This window comes from Panthera tigris, chromosome E1, assembly GCF_018350195.1.
Source record: "Panthera tigris isolate Pti1 chromosome E1, P.tigris_Pti1_mat1.1, whole genome shotgun sequence".
Classification (NCBI taxonomy): domain Eukaryota; kingdom Metazoa; phylum Chordata; class Mammalia; order Carnivora; family Felidae; genus Panthera; species Panthera tigris.
In genome coordinates this window covers 23,093,287-23,112,646 of record NC_056673.1, presented here as the reverse complement: position 1 = coordinate 23,112,646, position 19,360 = coordinate 23,093,287, and the positions used below count along the sequence as shown (strand labels likewise).

At 41.7% G+C, this 19,360-nt stretch overlaps 2 protein-coding genes across 2 annotated transcripts; one reads left to right on the top strand and one right to left on the bottom strand.

Annotated features, from left to right (window-relative positions):
• Nucleotides 1-4,595: 4,595 nt before the first annotated feature.
• LOC102958892 (C-C motif chemokine 4) lies at nucleotides 4,596-6,497 on the bottom strand. The gene is made up of 3 exons (XM_007096038.3): nucleotides 6,171-6,497; nucleotides 5,546-5,660; nucleotides 4,596-4,978 (listed from the first exon to the last, which is right to left on the bottom strand). The coding sequence occupies exons 1-3, from the start codon at nucleotides 6,244-6,246 to the stop codon at nucleotides 4,891-4,893; spliced, it is 279 nt and encodes a 92-aa protein (XP_007096100.1). The 5' UTR covers nucleotides 6,247-6,497; the 3' UTR covers nucleotides 4,596-4,890.
• A 9,755-nt stretch (nucleotides 6,498-16,252) lies between these two features.
• Nucleotides 16,253-18,138, top strand: LOC102959181 (C-C motif chemokine 3). Its single transcript, XM_007096039.3, has 3 exons — nucleotides 16,253-16,438; nucleotides 17,128-17,242; nucleotides 17,670-18,138. The coding sequence occupies exons 1-3, from the start codon at nucleotides 16,363-16,365 to the stop codon at nucleotides 17,758-17,760; spliced, it is 282 nt and encodes a 93-aa protein (XP_007096101.1). The 5' UTR covers nucleotides 16,253-16,362; the 3' UTR covers nucleotides 17,761-18,138.
• The last annotated feature ends 1,222 nt before the right edge of the window (nucleotides 18,139-19,360 follow it).

Below are 19,360 nucleotides of genomic sequence, written 5' to 3'. Positions count from 1 at the left end.
TCAGGACTGCCATCACTGCATCCCAAAGCGTTTGGATTGTTGTATTTTCATTTTCGTTTGTTTCCATATATTTTTTAATTTCTTCTCTAATTGCCTGGTTGACCCATTCATTCTTTAGTAGGACAAAAGACCCATTTTAAATCTAAAGTCACCTTCAGATTGAAAGTAAGGGGATGGAGAACCATCTATCATGCTAATGGTTGCCAAAAGAAAGCTGGAGTAGCCATCCTTATAGCAGGCAATCTGGATTTTAAAATAAATATTGTAACAAGAGATGAAGAAGGGAATTATATCATAATTAAGGGACCTATCCACCAAAAAGATTTAAAAATTGTAAACGTTTATGCCCCCAATGTGGAACACCCAAATATATAAACCAGTTAATCACAAACATAAAGAAACTCATTGGTAATAGTACCATAATAGTAGGAGACTTCAACACCCCACTAAACAGCAATGGACACATCATCTAAACAGAAAATCAACAAGGAAACAATGGCTTTGAATGACACACTGGACCAGATGGACTTAACAGATATATTCAGAACATTTCATCCTAAAGCAGCAGAATACGCATTCTTCTCGAGTGCACATGGAATATTCTCTAGAATAGATCACATACTAGGACACAAATCAATACTCAACAAGTACAAAAAGATTGATCATACCATGCATATTTTCAGACTATAATGCTATGAAACTCAAAATCAACCACAAGAAAAAATTTGGAAAGACAACAAATACTTGGAGACTAAAGAACATCCTACTAAAGAATGAATGGTCTAACCAAGAAGTTAAAGAAGAAATTAAGAAGTACATGGAAGCCAATGAAAATAACACCACAGCCCAAAACCTCTAGGACGCAGCAAATGTGATCATAAGAGGGAATCCAGGCCTTTATAAAGAAGGAAGAAAGGTCTCAAATACACAACCTAACCTTATACCTTAAAGAGCTGGAAAAAAGAACAGCAAGTAAAACCCCAAACCAGCAGAAGATGGGAAATAATAAAGATTAGAGCAGAAATCAATGCTATCAATACCAAAACAAACAAACAAAAAAAAAAAACCCAACAAAAACAAAAACAAAAACAAAAACAGAAACACACACACACACACACACACACACACACAAACAGATCAATGAAACCAGGAGCTGGTTCCTTGAAAGAATTAACAAAATTGATAAACCCCTAGCCAGCTTGCTCAAAAAGAAAAAGACCCAAATAAATAAAATCAAGAATTAAAGAGGAGAGATCACAACCAACACTGCAGAAATACAAACAATAATAAGAGACAATTATGAGCAATTATATGCCAATAAACTGGGCAATCTGAAAGAAATGGACAAATTCCTAGAAACATATAAACTACCAAAACTGAAATAAGAAGAAATAAAAAATTTGAACAGACCCATAACCAGGAAAGAAATCGAATTAGTAATAAAATTCTCTCAAAAAACAAGAGTCCAGGACCAGATGGCTGTACAGGGGAATTCCACCAAACACTTAAAGAAGAGTTAGCACCTATTCTTTTGAAGGTGTTCAAACAATAGAAATGTAAGGAAAGCTTCCAAACTCATTCTATGAAGCCAGCATTACCTTGATTCCAAAACCAGACAAAGACCCCACTAAAAAGGTCTATAGACCAATTTCCCTGATGAACATGGATGCAAAAATCCTCAGCAAGATACTAGCCAACCAAATCCAACAATACATTAAGAGGATTATTCTTTTAACTATGACCAAGTGGGATTTATTCCTGGGATGCAGAACTGGTTCAATACCCACAAAACAATCAATGCGATACATCACATCAATAAAAGAAAGGACAAGAAACACATGATCTTCTCAACAGATTCAGAGAGAACATTTGACAAAATACAACATCGTTTCTTGATAAAAATCCCTTAAGAAAGTAGGGATAGAAGGGTCATACCTCAAGATCATAAAAGTCATATATGAAACACCCACCACTAATATCACCCTCAAAGGGGAAAAACTGAGAGCTATCCCCTTAAGGCCAGGAACACAACAGGTATGTTCACTCTCACCACTGTTGTTCAACATAGTATTGGAAGTCCTAGCCTCAGCAATCAGACAACACAAAGGAATAAAAGGCATCCAAATCAGCAAGGAGGAAGTCAAACTTTCACTCTTCACAGATGACATGATACTCTGTATGGAATACCCAAAAGATTCCACCAAAAAACTGCTAGAACTGATCCATGAATTCAGCAAAGTTACGGGATATAAAATCAATGCACAGAAATGGTTGCATTTCTGTACACCAATAATGAAGCAACAGAAAGAGAAATCAAAGAATTGATCCCATTTACAGTTGCAACAAAACCCATAAAATAGCTAGGAATAAACCTAACCAAAGAGGTGAAAAATCTATACACTGAAAACTGTAGAAAGCTTATGAAAGAAATTAAAGAAGACACACACACAATAAGGAAAAATATTCCATGCTCATGGATTGGAAGAATGATTATTGTTAAAATGTCAATACTACCCAAAGAAATCTACATATTCAACGTAATCCCTATGCAAATAACACCAGAATTCTTCACAGAGCTAGAACACACAATCCTAAAATTTGTATGGAACCAGAAAAGACAAGCCAAAGCAATCCGGAAAAAAAAAAAAAAAAACCAAAGCTGGAGGCATCACAATTCCAGACTTCAAAATGTATTACAAATCTGTAATCATCAAGACAGTATGGTACTGGCACAAAAACAGACACACAGATCAATGAAACAGAATAGAGAACCCAGAAATGGACCCACAAACGTATGGCCAACTAATCTTTGACAAAGCAGGAAAGAATATCCAATGGAATAAAGACAGTCTTTTCAGCAACTGGTGTTGGGAAAAATGGACACCAACATGCAGAAAAATGAACCTGGACCACTTTCTTACACCATACACAAAAATAAACTCAAAATTGATGAAAGACCTAAATGTAAGACAGGAAGCCATCAAAATCCTCGAGGAGAAAGCAGGCAAAAACCTCTTAGAGCTCAGCCGCAGCAACTTCTTACTCAACACATCTCCAGAGGCAAGGGAAACAAAAGCAAAAATGAACTACTGGGACCTCTTCAAAATAAGAACCTTGTGCACAGTGAAGGAAACAATCAGCAAAACTAAAAGGCAACCAACGGAAGGGGAGAAGATATTTGCAAATGACATATCAGATAAAGGGTTAGTATCCAAAATCTATAAAGAACTGATCAAATTCAACACCCAAAAAATAAATAATCCAGTGAAGAAATGGGCAAAAGACATGAATAGACACTTCTCTGAAGAAGACATCCAGATGCCAACCAACACATGAACAAATGCTCAACATCACTCATCATCAAGGAAATACAAATCAAAACCATAATGAGATACCACCTGACACCTGTCAGAATGGCTCACATTAACAACTCAGGCAACAACAGATGTTGGCAAGGGTGTGGAGAAAGAGGATCTCTTTTGCACTACTGGTGAGAATGCAAGCTGGTGCAGCCACTCTGGAAAACAGTATGGAGGTTCCTCAAAAAATTAAAAATAGAACTACCCTATGACCCAGCAATTGCATTACTAGGTATTTATCCAAGGGATACAGGTATGCTGTTTCGAAGGGACACATGCACCCCAATGTTTATAGCAGTACTATCAACAATAGCCAAAGTACAGAAAGAGCCCAAATGACCATCAATGGATGAATGGATAAAGAAGATGTGGTACACACACACACACACACACACACACACAATGGAGTATTACTTGGCAATCAAAAAGAATGAAATCTTGCCATTTGCAACTACGTGGATGAAACTAGAGGGTATTATGCTAAGCGAAATTAGTCAGTAAGAGAAAGACAGATATCATATGACTTTACCATATGTGGAATTTAAGATACAAAACAGATGAGCATAAGGGAAGAGAAGCAAAACTAATATAAAAACAGGGAGGGGGACAAACATAGCATAAGAGACTCTTAAATACAAAGAACAAACTCAGGGTTGATGGAGGGGTTGTGGGTGGGGGGATGGGCTAAATGGGTAAGGGGCACTAAAGAGGACACTTATTGGGATGAACACTGGGTGTTGTTATACATAGGGGATGAATTACTGGAATCATTATTGCACTGTATGCTAACTTGGATGTAAATTAAAAAGTAAATAAGTAAGTAAATAAATAAATAAATAGGGGCGCCTGGGTGGCTCAGTCGGTTAAGCATATGACTTCAGCTCAGGCCATGATCTCACTGTTCATGAGTTTGAGTCCCCTGTCAGGCTCTGTGCTGACACCTCAGAACCTGGAGCCTGCTTCAGATTCTTTGTCTCCTTCTTTGTCTGCCCCTCCCCCACTTGCGCGCGCGTTCTCTCTCCCTCTCTCTCTCTCTCTCTAAAAAATGAACATTTAAATAAATAAATAAATAAATAAAAGAGAGTGTTGAATGAGGTCATGTCTTTAGACATTTTAGCCCAATTAAGCATTCAGTAATTGCTCATTCTTACTGTGTTTGGAAACTAGTTTGTCCCTATTCATAATACCAGGCAATATCCTTCACCCCAAATCAAAGTAAAATGCAAAGAAATTGTCTACATTTTTAAAGAAATTTTATTTTGAAAACACATGGAATCAGCTGCATTATCCATATGTCTACAATACCAGAGAAAGAGTGAGGGTGGACCATCCCCATAGGGGACAAGTATCCTTTGGCAAAACAAATAATACAAACGACTCCAAATACAATAATACAGCACATGATAAGATTAAATTAAGAGAAGGAACCGGCTACTGAGAAGAACATGAGCGTGGAGAAGATGTGTCTCACTGAGAAACGTCCGACTCAGGTGACCTTCCCTGGATACCTCTTGCACCTGGACTGGAGCGCTCAATTCAGTTCCAGGTCATCCATGTATTCCTGGACCCAGGAGTCACTGGGGTTAGCACAGACTTGTCTGCCCCTTTTGGTTTGGAATCTATGGAACAAAGAATGGACAGATTAGAATCCCATGGGACCTTGCCTGTAGTAGACAACTTCCTTTGCTTGACCATGGTTCATGTTGGACAGCTCTAATAGATGGGAAACCCTTCCTAGAGTGGTGCTAGAACTAGACTCCTTTTACTTCTCCTCTGGATTTAGCTCCATCTTCTGGGTTGCCCAGATTAAGAACAAATGAGTTTTGCAATTAATATGGACACATCTCCCCATTCATTCTCTATTGCCCTTAACGATGACTTTTCCACATGTTTTTCTAAGCATGGTTTAAAAAATCAGCCCACATTTCCTGCCATCTTTTTTACTTTTCCTAGTTTCCTGGCCTTCCTCCTCCAGAAACTCCCTTCATCTCCCTTGGCTCCCACCTAGCCCCCTCCACAACTCAGCAGGTGACTTCATGACTTGATCCTCACTGACTTCTGGGAGAGCTTCATTCAGCCCTGAGAACTGCCTCCCTACTGCTTGATTCCAGCCTCCCCCAACAAGCTCCCTTTCTAATCCTGCCTTCACCCTTGCTTCTCAGAGCAGCCCCAGGGTTGATACTCACACCACAGCTGGCTGGGAGCAGAGGCTGCTGGTCTCAAAGTAATCCACTACAAAGTTTCGAGGGAGCTTCCGCAGGACGTAAGAGAAGCAGCAGGCGGTGGGAGGGTCTGAGCCCACTGGAAAGAAAAGCAGGGGTAAGATAGAAGTTCTACAAGGACCTGTTAATTTTGGCTTCTAATCATAGATATTCGGTGGCCATCTCTGTAGAGCTACCAGATCCCAAAATATGGTACCTTGTATCCAATCCCACCCACCCTAAGTAGGAGTCTTATTCTAAATAGAAGATTGTAAGAGAATGTCATGAAAGAATTCTAGAAGATTGGAGCTGGATTGAGTCTTGGGGCATGTGTATAACTTCCTTCATTTTACAGATGGGGAAACCAAGGCACAGAAAGAGACAGGAACTTACTTAAATTAGTCTACTGGTTACTATTTCTTAAGAAAACAGGAACTTGACTATTACTGACTGTTTACTAGATTCTACATTTAATAGCAGGCTACTTGGAAACCTTCCCAGCTCCCTTTTGTCCAATCTCTAGATGCCACTGTTAGATCAGCCCTAACTAGAAAAGTCAGCACTACCTACATCATGACTCTAGAAGTAATGGCTGGAAGAGTAGACTTACTTGGTGCTGAGAGCGTCGGGGAGCAGAAGGCAGCCACTAGCACAAGGAGAGAAAGGACAGTCACACAGAGTTTCATGGTCTCGGCAGAGGAGAGGCTTTCCTGGAGCTGAGACTGCAGAGCCCAGAAGCTTCAGAACCCAACTGTGCTCTGTGCTGATACTGAGTTGGGAACCCCTCTTTATAGGAACTCTGAGCCCTGGGACAGAGTTGTAGGCACAGGCAGGCAATGGAATTTCCAGGGTAGAGATGATGTCATGGTGCCAATAAGGAAACTGAAGCTAGCTGAGAGTGAGGAGCTCTTCACAACTTCTCTTCCTCAGTGTTATGTTATCACGGAGGAGTGGGGGGAGGAAGGGAGAAGAAGTGGGCTGTACCATAGAGGGAAGTGGTACACCAAAGACAGCAATCAAGACTGTGGAGAGAATTGTAAACCCAAGAGGAAGGATGAAACATTCACACCTACCAGAAGAGGCTTGTAGATGAGAACCATGCTGCTCTTGGTGGTTGGCACCTTCAGAAACTGGAGGCTTCATGACAGTCTTTCCAGGGCTGCTGCAAGCCTGGCCTTAAGAACGAAAGGGCAGCCAGGACTCCATGTACTATTCCTGGGCCTCCTTCTGCTGAGCTGAGTGACTTTAGTGTCCTGTATGTTTCCCTGAGCATAAATAAAGGGTCCAGCATTGAGTGCGCAGAAGGACCCAGCAGGGCAACTCAGAAACATTTATAGGTTCTACTTTTTGGAGATTTACTATAGGCCAGGCACTGGCCAAGCTGTCGCATACACATGACACTAACCCTACAGTAACCCTGAGCAGGAATGTAATTATTCACGTGGGGCAATGAGGATCACAGAGCAGAATTCACTATCTCCAGGCTTCATAGCTGTTAAGTGGCAGTACCAAGATGTGAACTGTGATTCATCTGATTCTAAAATCCATTTTATTTCCACTGTTTTGCCTCCAGGACAAATATAAAATGTGACCACAATGAGAGAAAATGTTGACCACTAGGGGCCATGCCACACACAAAGACCCATCTTATTAGGGCTGAAATCAGAAAAGGGGTTTGGGTCAGTCTGTCCTAGAACAAGAAGGAAACAGAAAAGAAATAAAGATTTCAGTATGTTTTCTTGGACTGACAATAGAAAAGGAAAAAAGTTCAGGAAGAATCAAGTTTGGAAGACCCAGATAAAGAATGTCCCTCTAGTGTAAAATGAGATTGGATATACCTAGCAAAGAGCTTATCCATGTTAAGGATAAAATGTGTAATGTAAGCACATGGGTGTTCCCCAAGCATCCATAGGGAATTTCTTGCATCCATGTAAATCCTTGCCTTGTTGCGAAGCTGCTGTTGACCTGCAGGTGACCACCTGAAGTTTACAAAGACCAGGAATACAGTAATGCAGTAATACAGTGAGATAAGTAGGGACAATTAGGGTGGTTGAATCAAGATCTTTATCCATGGTCCGCTCAACCACGCTGACCCATCTGCTCACCCCCAGCCCCACCTGGCTACCTGCCTCTGCCCTGAGAAAGAAGAATGAAGAGTAAAAGGAGAGACCCAGGTCTCCTGCATGTTGTAGAAGTGTGGGATAGGAGGGGTCAGAACAACATCTTGGAGTACTTCAGAGTCACTAAATAAAGTACAATGTCATCCTGCCTCATCACCCCACCACCACCACCACCTACACACACACAAACTGTACTTCTCTCTTCCATCCCTTCTGTCCTCTTCCTAGTGCAAATCTTTCTTCAAATGTTCTGATCTCCATCAAGACCTCCCTCCCCAACTCTAAGGTTCTGTGATCCCCACATATGCTAGTATCTCTCGCGATCTCTCCTTGTTGATGGAGTTTTATGTCCATGCATCAAGCACCTTTCTTTAAGGGAAGGAGGATGTGCCTTATGTTCCCCAGAAACTAAAGGTTTTGTTACTCATGGAATTTCCATTCAACTAAATTGACTAGTCATCTGCTGTGTGTCAGGGCAGACAGAGCTGAATGAATCCCTAGATCTTCCCTCAAAGACTTCTTAGTCTGGTGATGATGTTGACAGTGACAGAAATAACTATGCCATGAGATGAAATAAGCTAAGTGTCACATCAGAGGTAGAAACAAAATGTCAGAGAGTCCAAAGGATGGATAAGGCCATCCCTTGGCTGTAAATGAATGGTTTCCAATCAAGTCTAAACCCCACTGTGCACTGGGGCACCTGGGTGACTCAGTTGTTAAGAGTCCAACTTTGGCTCAGGTCACAATCTCAAGGTTTGTGGGTTTGAGCCCACATCAGGCTCACTGCTGTCAGCCTGTCAGTGCAGAGCCGGAACCTGCTTCAGATTCTGTGTCTCCCTCTGACTCTGCCCTCCACTACTCATGCTCTGTCTCTCTCTGTCTCTCAGAATTAAATAAACATCAGAAAAATTTTAAACCCCACTGTGCACTAAGAAGGAGCACCTGACATGGAGTCCTCTGTCTAAATGAGTGGGGCGTGCTGATCTTCAAGCTGTGGAAGGATTATGAAGGTGTCTTCTCTGGAACAGCCCGAGAATAGTAATAGATAAGGAGGGGTAATTAGTCTGCATTGAGCCACACAATGAATTTGACTGTTGACTTTTGCTTCTTAGCCTTGGTTTGATATTTGGCTCCTGAAAGTAAAATGTTCTGTTCATGAAGGTCTCAACAATAATGCTGTGTTCATACCCAGCGAAATTCCACACCAAAAGTACAAAGGCTTGTGTCAATATGTTTAGCTGAATCAATGGCCTCTGGGGCTTATACATTGAGGCTATTTCTAAGTAATAATAGGGAATGAGAACAAATCCCTCTTGAATACACAACAAAGAAAAGTGCTCATCTTCTTTAGATAACCTTTCCTGACCTCTCTTACAACTGAATCCCATATTTCCTTCAGTGTTCCTTCAGAACTACCTCCATCATGTCACCTATAACATATCTAATTTGGTTATCTCTCTCACTAAAAAGGGAGCTCCTTGATGCAGAAACCATGTTATGCTTATCTCTGTGTACACAGTAGGTGTTCAATAAACACTTGCTTAATAAGTGTTCAGAGGCAGCCCAAACTACCAGTTTTAGTGGGAGGGGATGTGACAAGTAACATGGACTCAGCATGTGAACTGCATTTAGCTAAATGAAGTAAGAAGGAACTGGGAATTCTGAAAAACTGTATCCAAAATGTGATTCCCCATTCTTGATGGGGTGTAATTCTCTTCTTTCTTCTGTGCTCAACCCACATACTCAGTAGTTTTACCATAAAGGATACTACTCTAGGACTCAACTTTTTCCAACTCAGGGTTGTGAGAAGGGGCAGCAGGAGTTAACCATGGTTCCAGGAGCTCCATATACATTCTTTGGGCTACCCCCTCGCTCCTAAACGGGGAAGCCCTACACTTCCTCTCACTCATGGTAACCTAGTGGTTTCTCCTTCTATACCCTTGAATGGCACTGTGCTAATAATTCCATTTGGGGCACTTTCACATCTGTTTTGTCATTTTGTCCTCCCAGCCTCCCCAGGCCACAAGCAAGACCACTAGCCACAGCAGTAATATGACTTTGCAAAGGTCCTGATGCTTTTGATTTTCCCCAGCATATCCACATCCATGGTTTTATTTGATCCCAGTCTGTTTTGTCATTGTACAGATTAGGAATACAAACCCAGAAAAATTAAAAGATTTAATCAAGGTCATACAGGATGTGTGTCAAGATCCAAAGTTTTCCAACTCTTGGTCCAGAGATAACCAAACTTCCTTTGCAGGTGTGACCCTCTGAGATCACACTTGTAGGAAGTCTCAGAAGGTACCAGACTCTCAGAAGAGATTACAAAGCTGCTGATGAGCAGGAAACAGAAGAAGTCAATCCCAACATTCTGTGCCCCTCTAGAAGGAAAGTACTGAGATGCATGAGCACTGGAGATACCATTGGGTGTCAGGGCCAAGAGCACAAGCCACAAGGATGTGGAATGTCTGAAACTCGAGAAGTTCTTGTGAGTGAATATTGAGACTGGAAAGCCAAGGTGAGCTGGATGGTCACTTTGCCAAGATAATAACCCAATACGGGTAAATCCTTCAGTATTGCCAATATGGTAGCCAAGTCACTTGGGGGAAATGGAACAGAAACTGTATTGTAGATTGAAGAAACAAGTACAAAGTTATCCAGGGTGCAGGGTTCAGGATGGAATCTGTAGGACAGGAAGTTGGTTGAAGCAGTTCATCAAGGACAGTCACTCTCCACACTATAACCCAGCAGCCTCACTCCTCTTAAAGAGGAAATGGGCCTTCATCACCCACCATAGCCTGCTTTTTGCTGTCAAGGGTGAAGGTCAGTGACTTTAGGGGATGTTAAATTCCTGAGAAAAAGTTAAAACCTCACCAGTGTCTGGAAAATTTTTAGTATTCCTTACAAAGCATCTTTCTTCCTTCAAATAGTGCTTATATACCTGTTTTAAGCTCTTTCTAGTTTGGTCACAAAGAATATCCAACAAGAGAAGAAAATAATTCAATAAAACTGTATTGAATACCAACTATATTATGGACACTGTGTCAGGCATTGGGAATACATGCTTTGGACAGTGGTGGTAAAATGTCAAAAAAAGCAATGCCTGAGTTTTGTTTTTTTTTTTAATTTAAATTGGTTTGCTCTTTTTTTTAATAGGAAATATATATAGTCACTAAGAATATAAGAAGGCATAAATAAGAAAACTAAAAGTACCCAGCATTCTGAACATGATTTTGTATTTTACTATTATTACGTAATATTCTTTCTTGAACTAATATATCTGATTTTTGTTACTCTATATTTTTTTTTAGAAAGAAAGCTGCAGCAGGAGAGAGGGGTAGAGAAAGAGAGAGAGAGAGAGAGAGAGAGAGAGAGAGAGAGAGAGAATCATAAGAAGGCCTCATGCCCAGAGAAGAGCCCAATGTGGGGCTTGATCCCATAACCCTGTGATCATGACCTGAGCTGAAATTAGGAGTCAGATGGTCAACCAAGGTCACCCAGGCACCCCACTTTTATTCTTCCATGTCATTAAAAACACAAAAGTTATTCAAAATTAGCATGCATGATATTTCATTGCATGTATATACCAAAATTTTATTAACATTTTTATAATTAACCATTCTGTTACTTAGGTCAGCCCATTCAGGTTGTTCTAACTTTTCTCTATTATAAATCTAGCTGAGATCTGAAGGATGATTACCCAGGCAAAGAGTGTAGGGTGGGGGTTCATCAGGCAAAGAACAAGAGACCTGTGCTTTTTTTTTATTATATGAAATAAATTAACTAAAATATTTCAGAGAATGATAATAGTAACTAACACTTACATAACACTTACATGAGTCAGTCATATTCTAAGTCCTTCAGGGGTCCTCTGAAATAGATACTATTATTATCCCCTTTCATACATGAAGCACAGAGAGGTAAGTAACCTACAGAAGAACACACAGATAATACATGTCAGATTTAGAAATGATACCAAGGAGGTCTGCCTCCAGAGCATAAGGGAAATGTGCTTATTATAAATTTACCTTAAAAGTTTAAAAACCAAAGTTCTGTTATTATGATGTAAAATGTCTTTCAGTTTTACATTCTGCATGTCTATGAACAGTGGAATCCATGGGTTCCTCTTTTCCTTAGCAAATCAAGGGAATTAATTAAATAGTGGCTTTCCTTATTTGCTGTAACTGTTAATCTCCACAGCTGTGATGGGATGTACCCATACTTACAGGATTTCACTCTGTCCTGTGACTTCCCAGGACAAGGTGACACCTCATTCATAGAAAGCAGAGGAGAGGCCTGCACTTTTAAGGAATTGCATGCAGTTCAGAGGGTGGAGCCTAAGTTTTCAGGAAATCTGAAGGTGGCAAGAGACAGACCAAAGAGGGAGGCAGGGGTCAGGTCACAGAGGAGAAGCTTCTGTTTCATGCTGGAAATAATGCAGTGTATTTGAAGTACTTTCAACAGAGATAGATAGAGATGATTTGAGCTTTAGGAAAATCACTTCGGATGCCACATGATGGGACAGATTAAAGAGAGGCAAAACTGGAAGAAAAAACAGTTGACAGGACACTCTTGCAGCTGTCATGGCAAGAAATGATGAGGGCCTGACCTAAGACAGTGGCAGTAGGAACAGTGAGAAGCAGATATACTTCATTTCCAATATAAGAGTCAGTGATTGAACAGATGCAAATGAGGAGGAGGGAGGAGGCAAAGGTGATTCCCAGGTTTCTGGCTTGGAAGTTCAGGAGGTGAGGATACTTTTTACTGAGTGGACAATATAAAAGGGGGAGTAGAGGGATGGGGATGGATCGAATCCAATACTAAGAGGTATGCCTTGATCTACTGCACACACAAAATGGCCAGAAAAAAATGACAAGAAGATCTCAAGACCGCAAATGGTCTGGCTGCAGAAACAAGGGGCTACATCAATGAGACGTTGTCTCTCTAGGATGCTAGAAGGGGTCCCCGGGGATATAGCTTCTGCCTACATAAAAGGTGGGGCCACACCTGAAAAAAGGGAGCCAAGACTGGGTCAAACAATTCATCCTTACCAGTGAACCCACCCATGGAGCCCCTGCTGCTGAAGAGAGCAAGCTGAGACTGATGCCCAGGGAAGCAGAGCCACAGAGCCAGAAACTGGAAGGAAACCAATGCAGCAGGGCCAGGGCATGGGAAGCAGTGAGGAGGTAAGCAGAGCAGGACATGGCAGTGATGTTACAGAACATGAATTGTTCAGCCAGGATTCCCTGTACCTGTGGCTGGGATGCTCTGCTGAACTGGGGTAGGGCCTCCAAGAGACTAGAATGAGCCAGAAATCTAGGACACCAGGTAAGCCCCTCCAGATCGAAGGATCCACCATGCTGACTGCTAGCTACTTTCTGTCCCCACCATCTCAGAAATTTTGGGTGTTCCACCAAAGATCAATCCCTCAACACCATGACCTTTCTGATTATTTCCTTCCTTTAGTATTTCAGCTCCATAGCGGGACTTTGGACATAGCACACACTGTCAGTCAAATCATTCATTCACCAAATTATTCATTTATTCACCAAATATTAAGCTCCAGTGTGTGTCAGGCATTGTGGTTATCATTGGAGATACCTTGCTAAATGACAGTGAAATATAAAACTGACCAATTCCATCTGTGTGATCTTGGGAAAGTCATTTCACCTGGAGACATCAAATTACCCCCTAGGAAATTTCTAAGACCCTTTCAACCAATTCAACCATCCAAAGGCCCCCTTATATTATTTGTTCAACAAATGCGTATTAAGCACATACTTTGTATACAAGTATATTATTTTCCAATCCAGTAAAGGCACATATGACGAATGGTTATTTTCTGATTTGGGGGTTGATATGGAAAATCTTACAAATATATCAACACTAAGAGAAAATTTTGTATTCAGTAAAGTACCTTTATTAAAAAGAACAAAAGTATAAGGAATAGACAGATAATTCATCATGTTATAATTATCATGGGCTACCATTTGGTTTAAATTAACCAACAAGATGTGACATGAATTCAGTTTAAAATGGTCTAAATGTTGGGGCGCCTGGGTGGCTCAGTCGATTAAGCGTCCAACTTCGGCTCAGGTCACGATCTCGCAGTCTGTGAGTTCGAGCCCTGCATCGGGCTCTGGGCTGATGGCTCAGAGCCTGGAGCCTGCTTCCGATTCTGTGTCTCCCTCTCTCTCTGCCCCTCCCCCTTCATGCTCTGTCTCTCTCTGTCTCAAAAATAAACAAAAAACATTAAAAAAAATTCTTTAAAATGGTCTAAATATTTGGAGAGAAAATTACATAAATAAGTATAATGCAATGGGGTGAGTGCTACAATTATAGAGGTGAATAGTAAGGCCCATTATCAGGAAAGTGGTTGATTCAGCAGTTTCCATTTCCTTTTTCTGGCCCTCCCAACTCATAGAATCCAATGCTCAGAAACTGAGTCACAAGTTTGAAGGGGGTTCCCCAAGAAGTGAATGAAGCAGTGCAATTCAGGGTTTCGACTGAGGACTGGGGTAGATGGGGTGGGGTGAGGCAGAGGCACTGTCTGTGGTCTAGAGTTTCCAATGAGACAAGTGATAGACTCCTTTTTTGGAATTGACAGTAACAAGTGAAGACACTTAGAAGCTGAAGCCCCAGGGAAACCTGCCATTGTCCTTGATCTTGCCTTTGCCTTTCTCAGGACGAGCATTAGCGATAGTAGCGATAGGATAAAAAGAGAGACCATGTGTTTTAAGAACAGGAACTTTACAGACACAGGAAGGACAGAATTCCTATGGTGTGATCTCGCTTTGCTTATATCCTCTTTCCCCCCTGTTCTAGTCCCTTTTGGGGGACTTCAGAGCCCTCCTGGTTTGACCCCAGTTTAGCTTCATTGTCCATATTTGCTCCACCACACAGCAGCTACACTGAACCACTCACTTTTCCCTCTGAACCAGCAAGCCCACACCTGTGACTGCACCAGCTGGCTTCTATTGCCACCTCATTCGTATATGTTTAAATCCTGTGTACCTTTAAAGACCCAAGCAAAGTTCCATCTCTTCTGTGAAGCCTTCATAACTCCCTCCTCCTGGTGCTCTCTCTCTTAAAAAAAAATTATTTTAATTAAAAAAATAACTAAATATTTCTCATTATAAAATTTGAGTTACATTTATTAATTATATAATAATAAAATAATAAAAGATAGAAAAAATATAGAGATCTGGTTGAGAAACTCGACCCTTTCACATGACTAACATTATGAATTGGAAAGAATAAGAAAGCTGTTTGAATTTGACATTATTTATGTAAATATCACACAGATTCCTTAAAATAGTTCAGAGATATGGAAATCAAGACTTCACTTTAACAAAGGCCATTGGACAGAAACTTTAGTATATCAAAATTTTCTTTCAAATTAGACAATCGATAACAACTTACTTTCCAAATGGTGATGTGGTAAATGTTTTAAAACAAAATGTGTTCATAAATTGATAGGCTGACCAGGAAGGTAATACACTTTCTTTTTAAAAGAAATGAAAAAAAAAATTCCAGAAAAAGGGGAAAACAAAAGAAAATTAATCACCTATAGACCATAGACACAAATATAACTACTATTGATACTTTGGGGCATTTATTCTCAATCTTTTTATTTTTTCCATGCCTAGTGTTTACATATATAACCTATATATATATATATATATGGTTAAAATATTTGTCATATACATGTGGATATACGTATATACATATATTTGCATAACTCTTCATCTTGTACAATTTTTCTGATGTTATATTTACGCTATTTCACTTCATTCAGCTTAAGGACTTAATAAGAAACAACCTAGCATTTACTTTATCATTCCCTAATAGAGGAAAATTTAGGTTTTCTTCTTTTAGAATCCTAAATGATGCTTAGCCAGATATCTTTATGTTTCAAAATGCCTCCGTGTTTGGGTTTGTTTTTTTAGAACTCTTTCTAGAAATACATTTCCTAGGTTACCGGGTCTAAATTTTTTTAGGCTCCTGACATATTAACACCCACATCTAATATAGCTTTCTGATCCTCTTCTAGTGTTAACCCAGTGCCTCTAGTCACTCAGTGACTGTCTGATGACTTTGCAGGCATTGGAGAAAGACCTCATGCTTCCTAGTTCCCTAGCGAGAATTCCTCAGTGCAGTTCCCTGCATCCAAGAGAGGCATGTGCCGCCCTCTGCCGCACCGTGCAGTCAGAGCAGCTGAGGAAGCACAGAAGTTTCAACTGTGTGGGAAGGATAGGGCTGGAGAGTTCACATATAGATCAGTTCTTATGGGAAGGGACCTGCTAAGAATAGCCTTGGGTCAACACACAGCCCTCTCCTCCTGCTCATGGTTGTTGGGGGGTGAGAGGAACCATTTCCTCACAAGAAACCAGAATAGGTCATGAGTTGCAGGCTGAAACTTATAGCTCAGAGAAGCTATTCTTGGATATCCTGAACCCCTGTGGTCTCCCGGGACCCTGACTTGTGCAACACTCAGCGTGACAACACCACTGTGCTTAAAAATTTCCCTCTCCACCCCCGGATTCCATTTCCCCTTTCACCAGGGCTGCCTATAAAGAACGGGGGAGATGGCTTCACCCTCCAGAAGGACGCAGGCAGCAGTGAGCACCCAGATCCATCTCTGCAGACAAAGGAGCCACACCCCATCTTCTACTAAGCATCATGAAGGTCCCTGGGGCTGCCCTCGCCATCCTCCTCTGCACCATGGCCCTCTGCAGTCAGGTCTTCTCTGCACCATGTAAGTCTGTGTTGCTGCTGCAGCTGTCCCCATTCTCGGTCCTCACAGTTGGACCACATCTATTTCTGTCTTGTGACCTTAAGAGCCCCCAAGAGAAAATAGAGAACTTCTCAAAGGGCTACCAAACATCATGCCTTTCTCTTCAAGACTTTTATTTTCATCTTTATTAAAGGGGTCTTAGCTGTGGAATAGGGGAGTTCCAGTTCCATTTTACAGATGGCAAAATAGGGACCTAGACAAATAAGTTTGCAAGAGGCGAGATCCAATCTGGTGACCTCCCAGGGTGGGGGTCATTCTTCCCTTCATTCACCCTAGGTCCCCCGGAGTTCTGTCCCTTGGACGTCATATGAGAGATGTCCAAAGTTTCTCTTTAGCTGGGGGATAACTTCTTGAACCAGGCAAAATTTCTGGAGGGAGATGAGATAAGAGGGCAGTCTGTTTGGATGTCTGGATCACATCGAGAAACAGAGCCCACAACAAAGAGTCAAGGAGAAAGAAGGATACAGACAGAAACCAGGACAGAGGCAGGAGTATTTCTAGGCAAAGATGCCCAGTGCCTGCCAGTGACCCTGTCCCCCAGCCCACACCCTGAGCAAAGCTGTTTTCCTCCGATCTCAAGGGATCCAATCTCAGATCTCACTTTCCCTTCGGAACCGTGATCCAGGCTTGTTCTCTCTCTTCCCCCACAGTTGGTGCTGACACCCCAACTGCCTGCTGCTTCTCCTATGTCTCCAAGCAGATTCCACGCAAGTTCATAGCCGACTACTTTGAGACCAGCAGCCAATGCTCCAAGCCAGGGGTTATGTAAGTAGTGCCAGTCCTCCTGCCCACCTCTGGGGAGACAGGGAGGGTCTGGAGTAGGGGCAGCACCCAAGGGCATAGACTGGCCAGAAGTGCCATCCTGGAATGGCTCAGCCCTCTGCAGCCAATAAGTATGTAGGACCCAGGTCTCAGAAGTGTGACCTGACCCAGCCAGGGTCTTGCAAAGTCAGGGAGGGTTAACCCAGCCCAGAAGGAAGGGAGGGAAAAAGGAGGTGGTCATTGGGATCCCCTGGGGGTGGGGGTGCTGAGTCAGTGAGAGCAGATCTCTGGACTGAGGTAGGCAGAGGGTTCCTGGGAAGGGGTCATGCCCTGAGCTGCCCAGGACAGAGAGTGGGATGAGGGACCACACTGGGCCCAAGATCCTCCTGCTGGATCCCTCAGTATATAATCCTTCTACCTCCCTCCACAGCTTTCAAACCAGAAGAGGCCGGCAGGTCTGTGCTGACCCCAGTGAAGCCTGGGTCCAGGAATATGTGACTGACTTGGAGCTGAGTGCCTGAATGGCCTGGAAGCTTTGAGAACCCAGTGAAACTCAGTTGGCTGACCAGGGAGCAGAGGTCCAAGCCTTGGAAACACTGCTGTAACCTCCACATCTAACTCTCATGTGGGCTGGTTGTTGCCAAACAGCCACACTCTGGAACTCTTTTAACTTAAATTTCAACTTATTTATATTATTTAATTTTTGTTATTTATTTTCAATGTCATACTCTGTTTGGGACTGTTTGCTCTGAGAGATCCCAAGATATCTTCAGCATCCCCCCTTCGGTGACTGTCATAGTTTATTCTAGGCAGAAGTGGCACCAAAGCCACCAGACTGACATATGTGTATTGTTCAGGGATGTGTTCAGCCTGGAGAAATAATAAAGATGGTCTTTGGAAAGAAAACTGACATTGAATTTGGTTTGGTTTATCTGGGAAGTTGGAATCACTGGTCAAAAGACAAAAACTAGGCAGATGTAAAACGAAGGGAAATTGGAAAAGATGGAAGGGGAGTGAGCACAGAGATACTCTGCTTTACACTGAAGCCACATCTCCAGATTGTTAGAATTAAGAATGTTTCCTAAATCAAATCATAATGTACATACTACAGAAAAATTTATTATGGCAATAGATATTATGGCAAAAGTATTCATAGTGCATAATGCATAGAAATCAAGGTTTTTTTAAAAAGTTTTTTAGAATTTATTTATTTATTTATTTTTGAGAGACAGAGAGACAGAGAGAGAGAGAGATGGAGAGAGTGAATCCCAAGCAGGCTCCGTGCTATTAGCACAGAGCCTGATGCAGAGCTCAATGTCACTGTGAGATCATGACATGAGCCAAAATCAAGAGTTGGGTGCTTAACCAACTGAGCCACCCAAGTGCCCCTAAATCAAGGTTTCTTAATAACAATTACTAACATATTTGAGACTATTCTAGGTTGAATGCTTTTATGCAGTGTCCATTTGATCCCCACAATGACACTACGGTTTAAGTACTGTTAATATCCTCATTTGATACAAGAGTAAACTCCAGCTGGGCTCAGAAAGGTTAAGCAGTTTGGCCAAAATCACACAGCAAAGTAAATGGAGCAACTGAGTTCCAAAACTAGACTTTGATATAACTATAGACTCACTCTTAAACACTAGCAAAGTTATGTCCCAAAACACCATCCATCTGTATTCAAATCACAAGCAACGATTGTTTAACATACTCATATCATGGGGCACCTGGGTGGCTCAGTCAGTTAAGTGTCCGACTTTGGCTCAGGTCATGATCTCGTCGTTCATGTGTTTGAGCCCCACATTGGGCTCTGTGCTGACAGCTCAGAGCCTGGAGTCTGTGTCAGATTCTGTGTCTCTCTCCCTCTCTGCCCATACCCCACTCGCACTCTGTCTCTCTCTCTCTCAAAAAACCTCTTTGATCTTGCCCGCAACAACTTCTTACTAAACACGTCTCTGGAGGCAAGGGAAACAAAACAAAAATAAACTACTGGGACCTCATCAAAATAAAAAGCTTCTGCACAGCAAAGGAAATAATCAGGAAAACTAAAAGGCAATCGACAGAATGGGAGAAGATATTTGCAAATGACATATCAGATAAAGGGTTAGTATCCAAAAT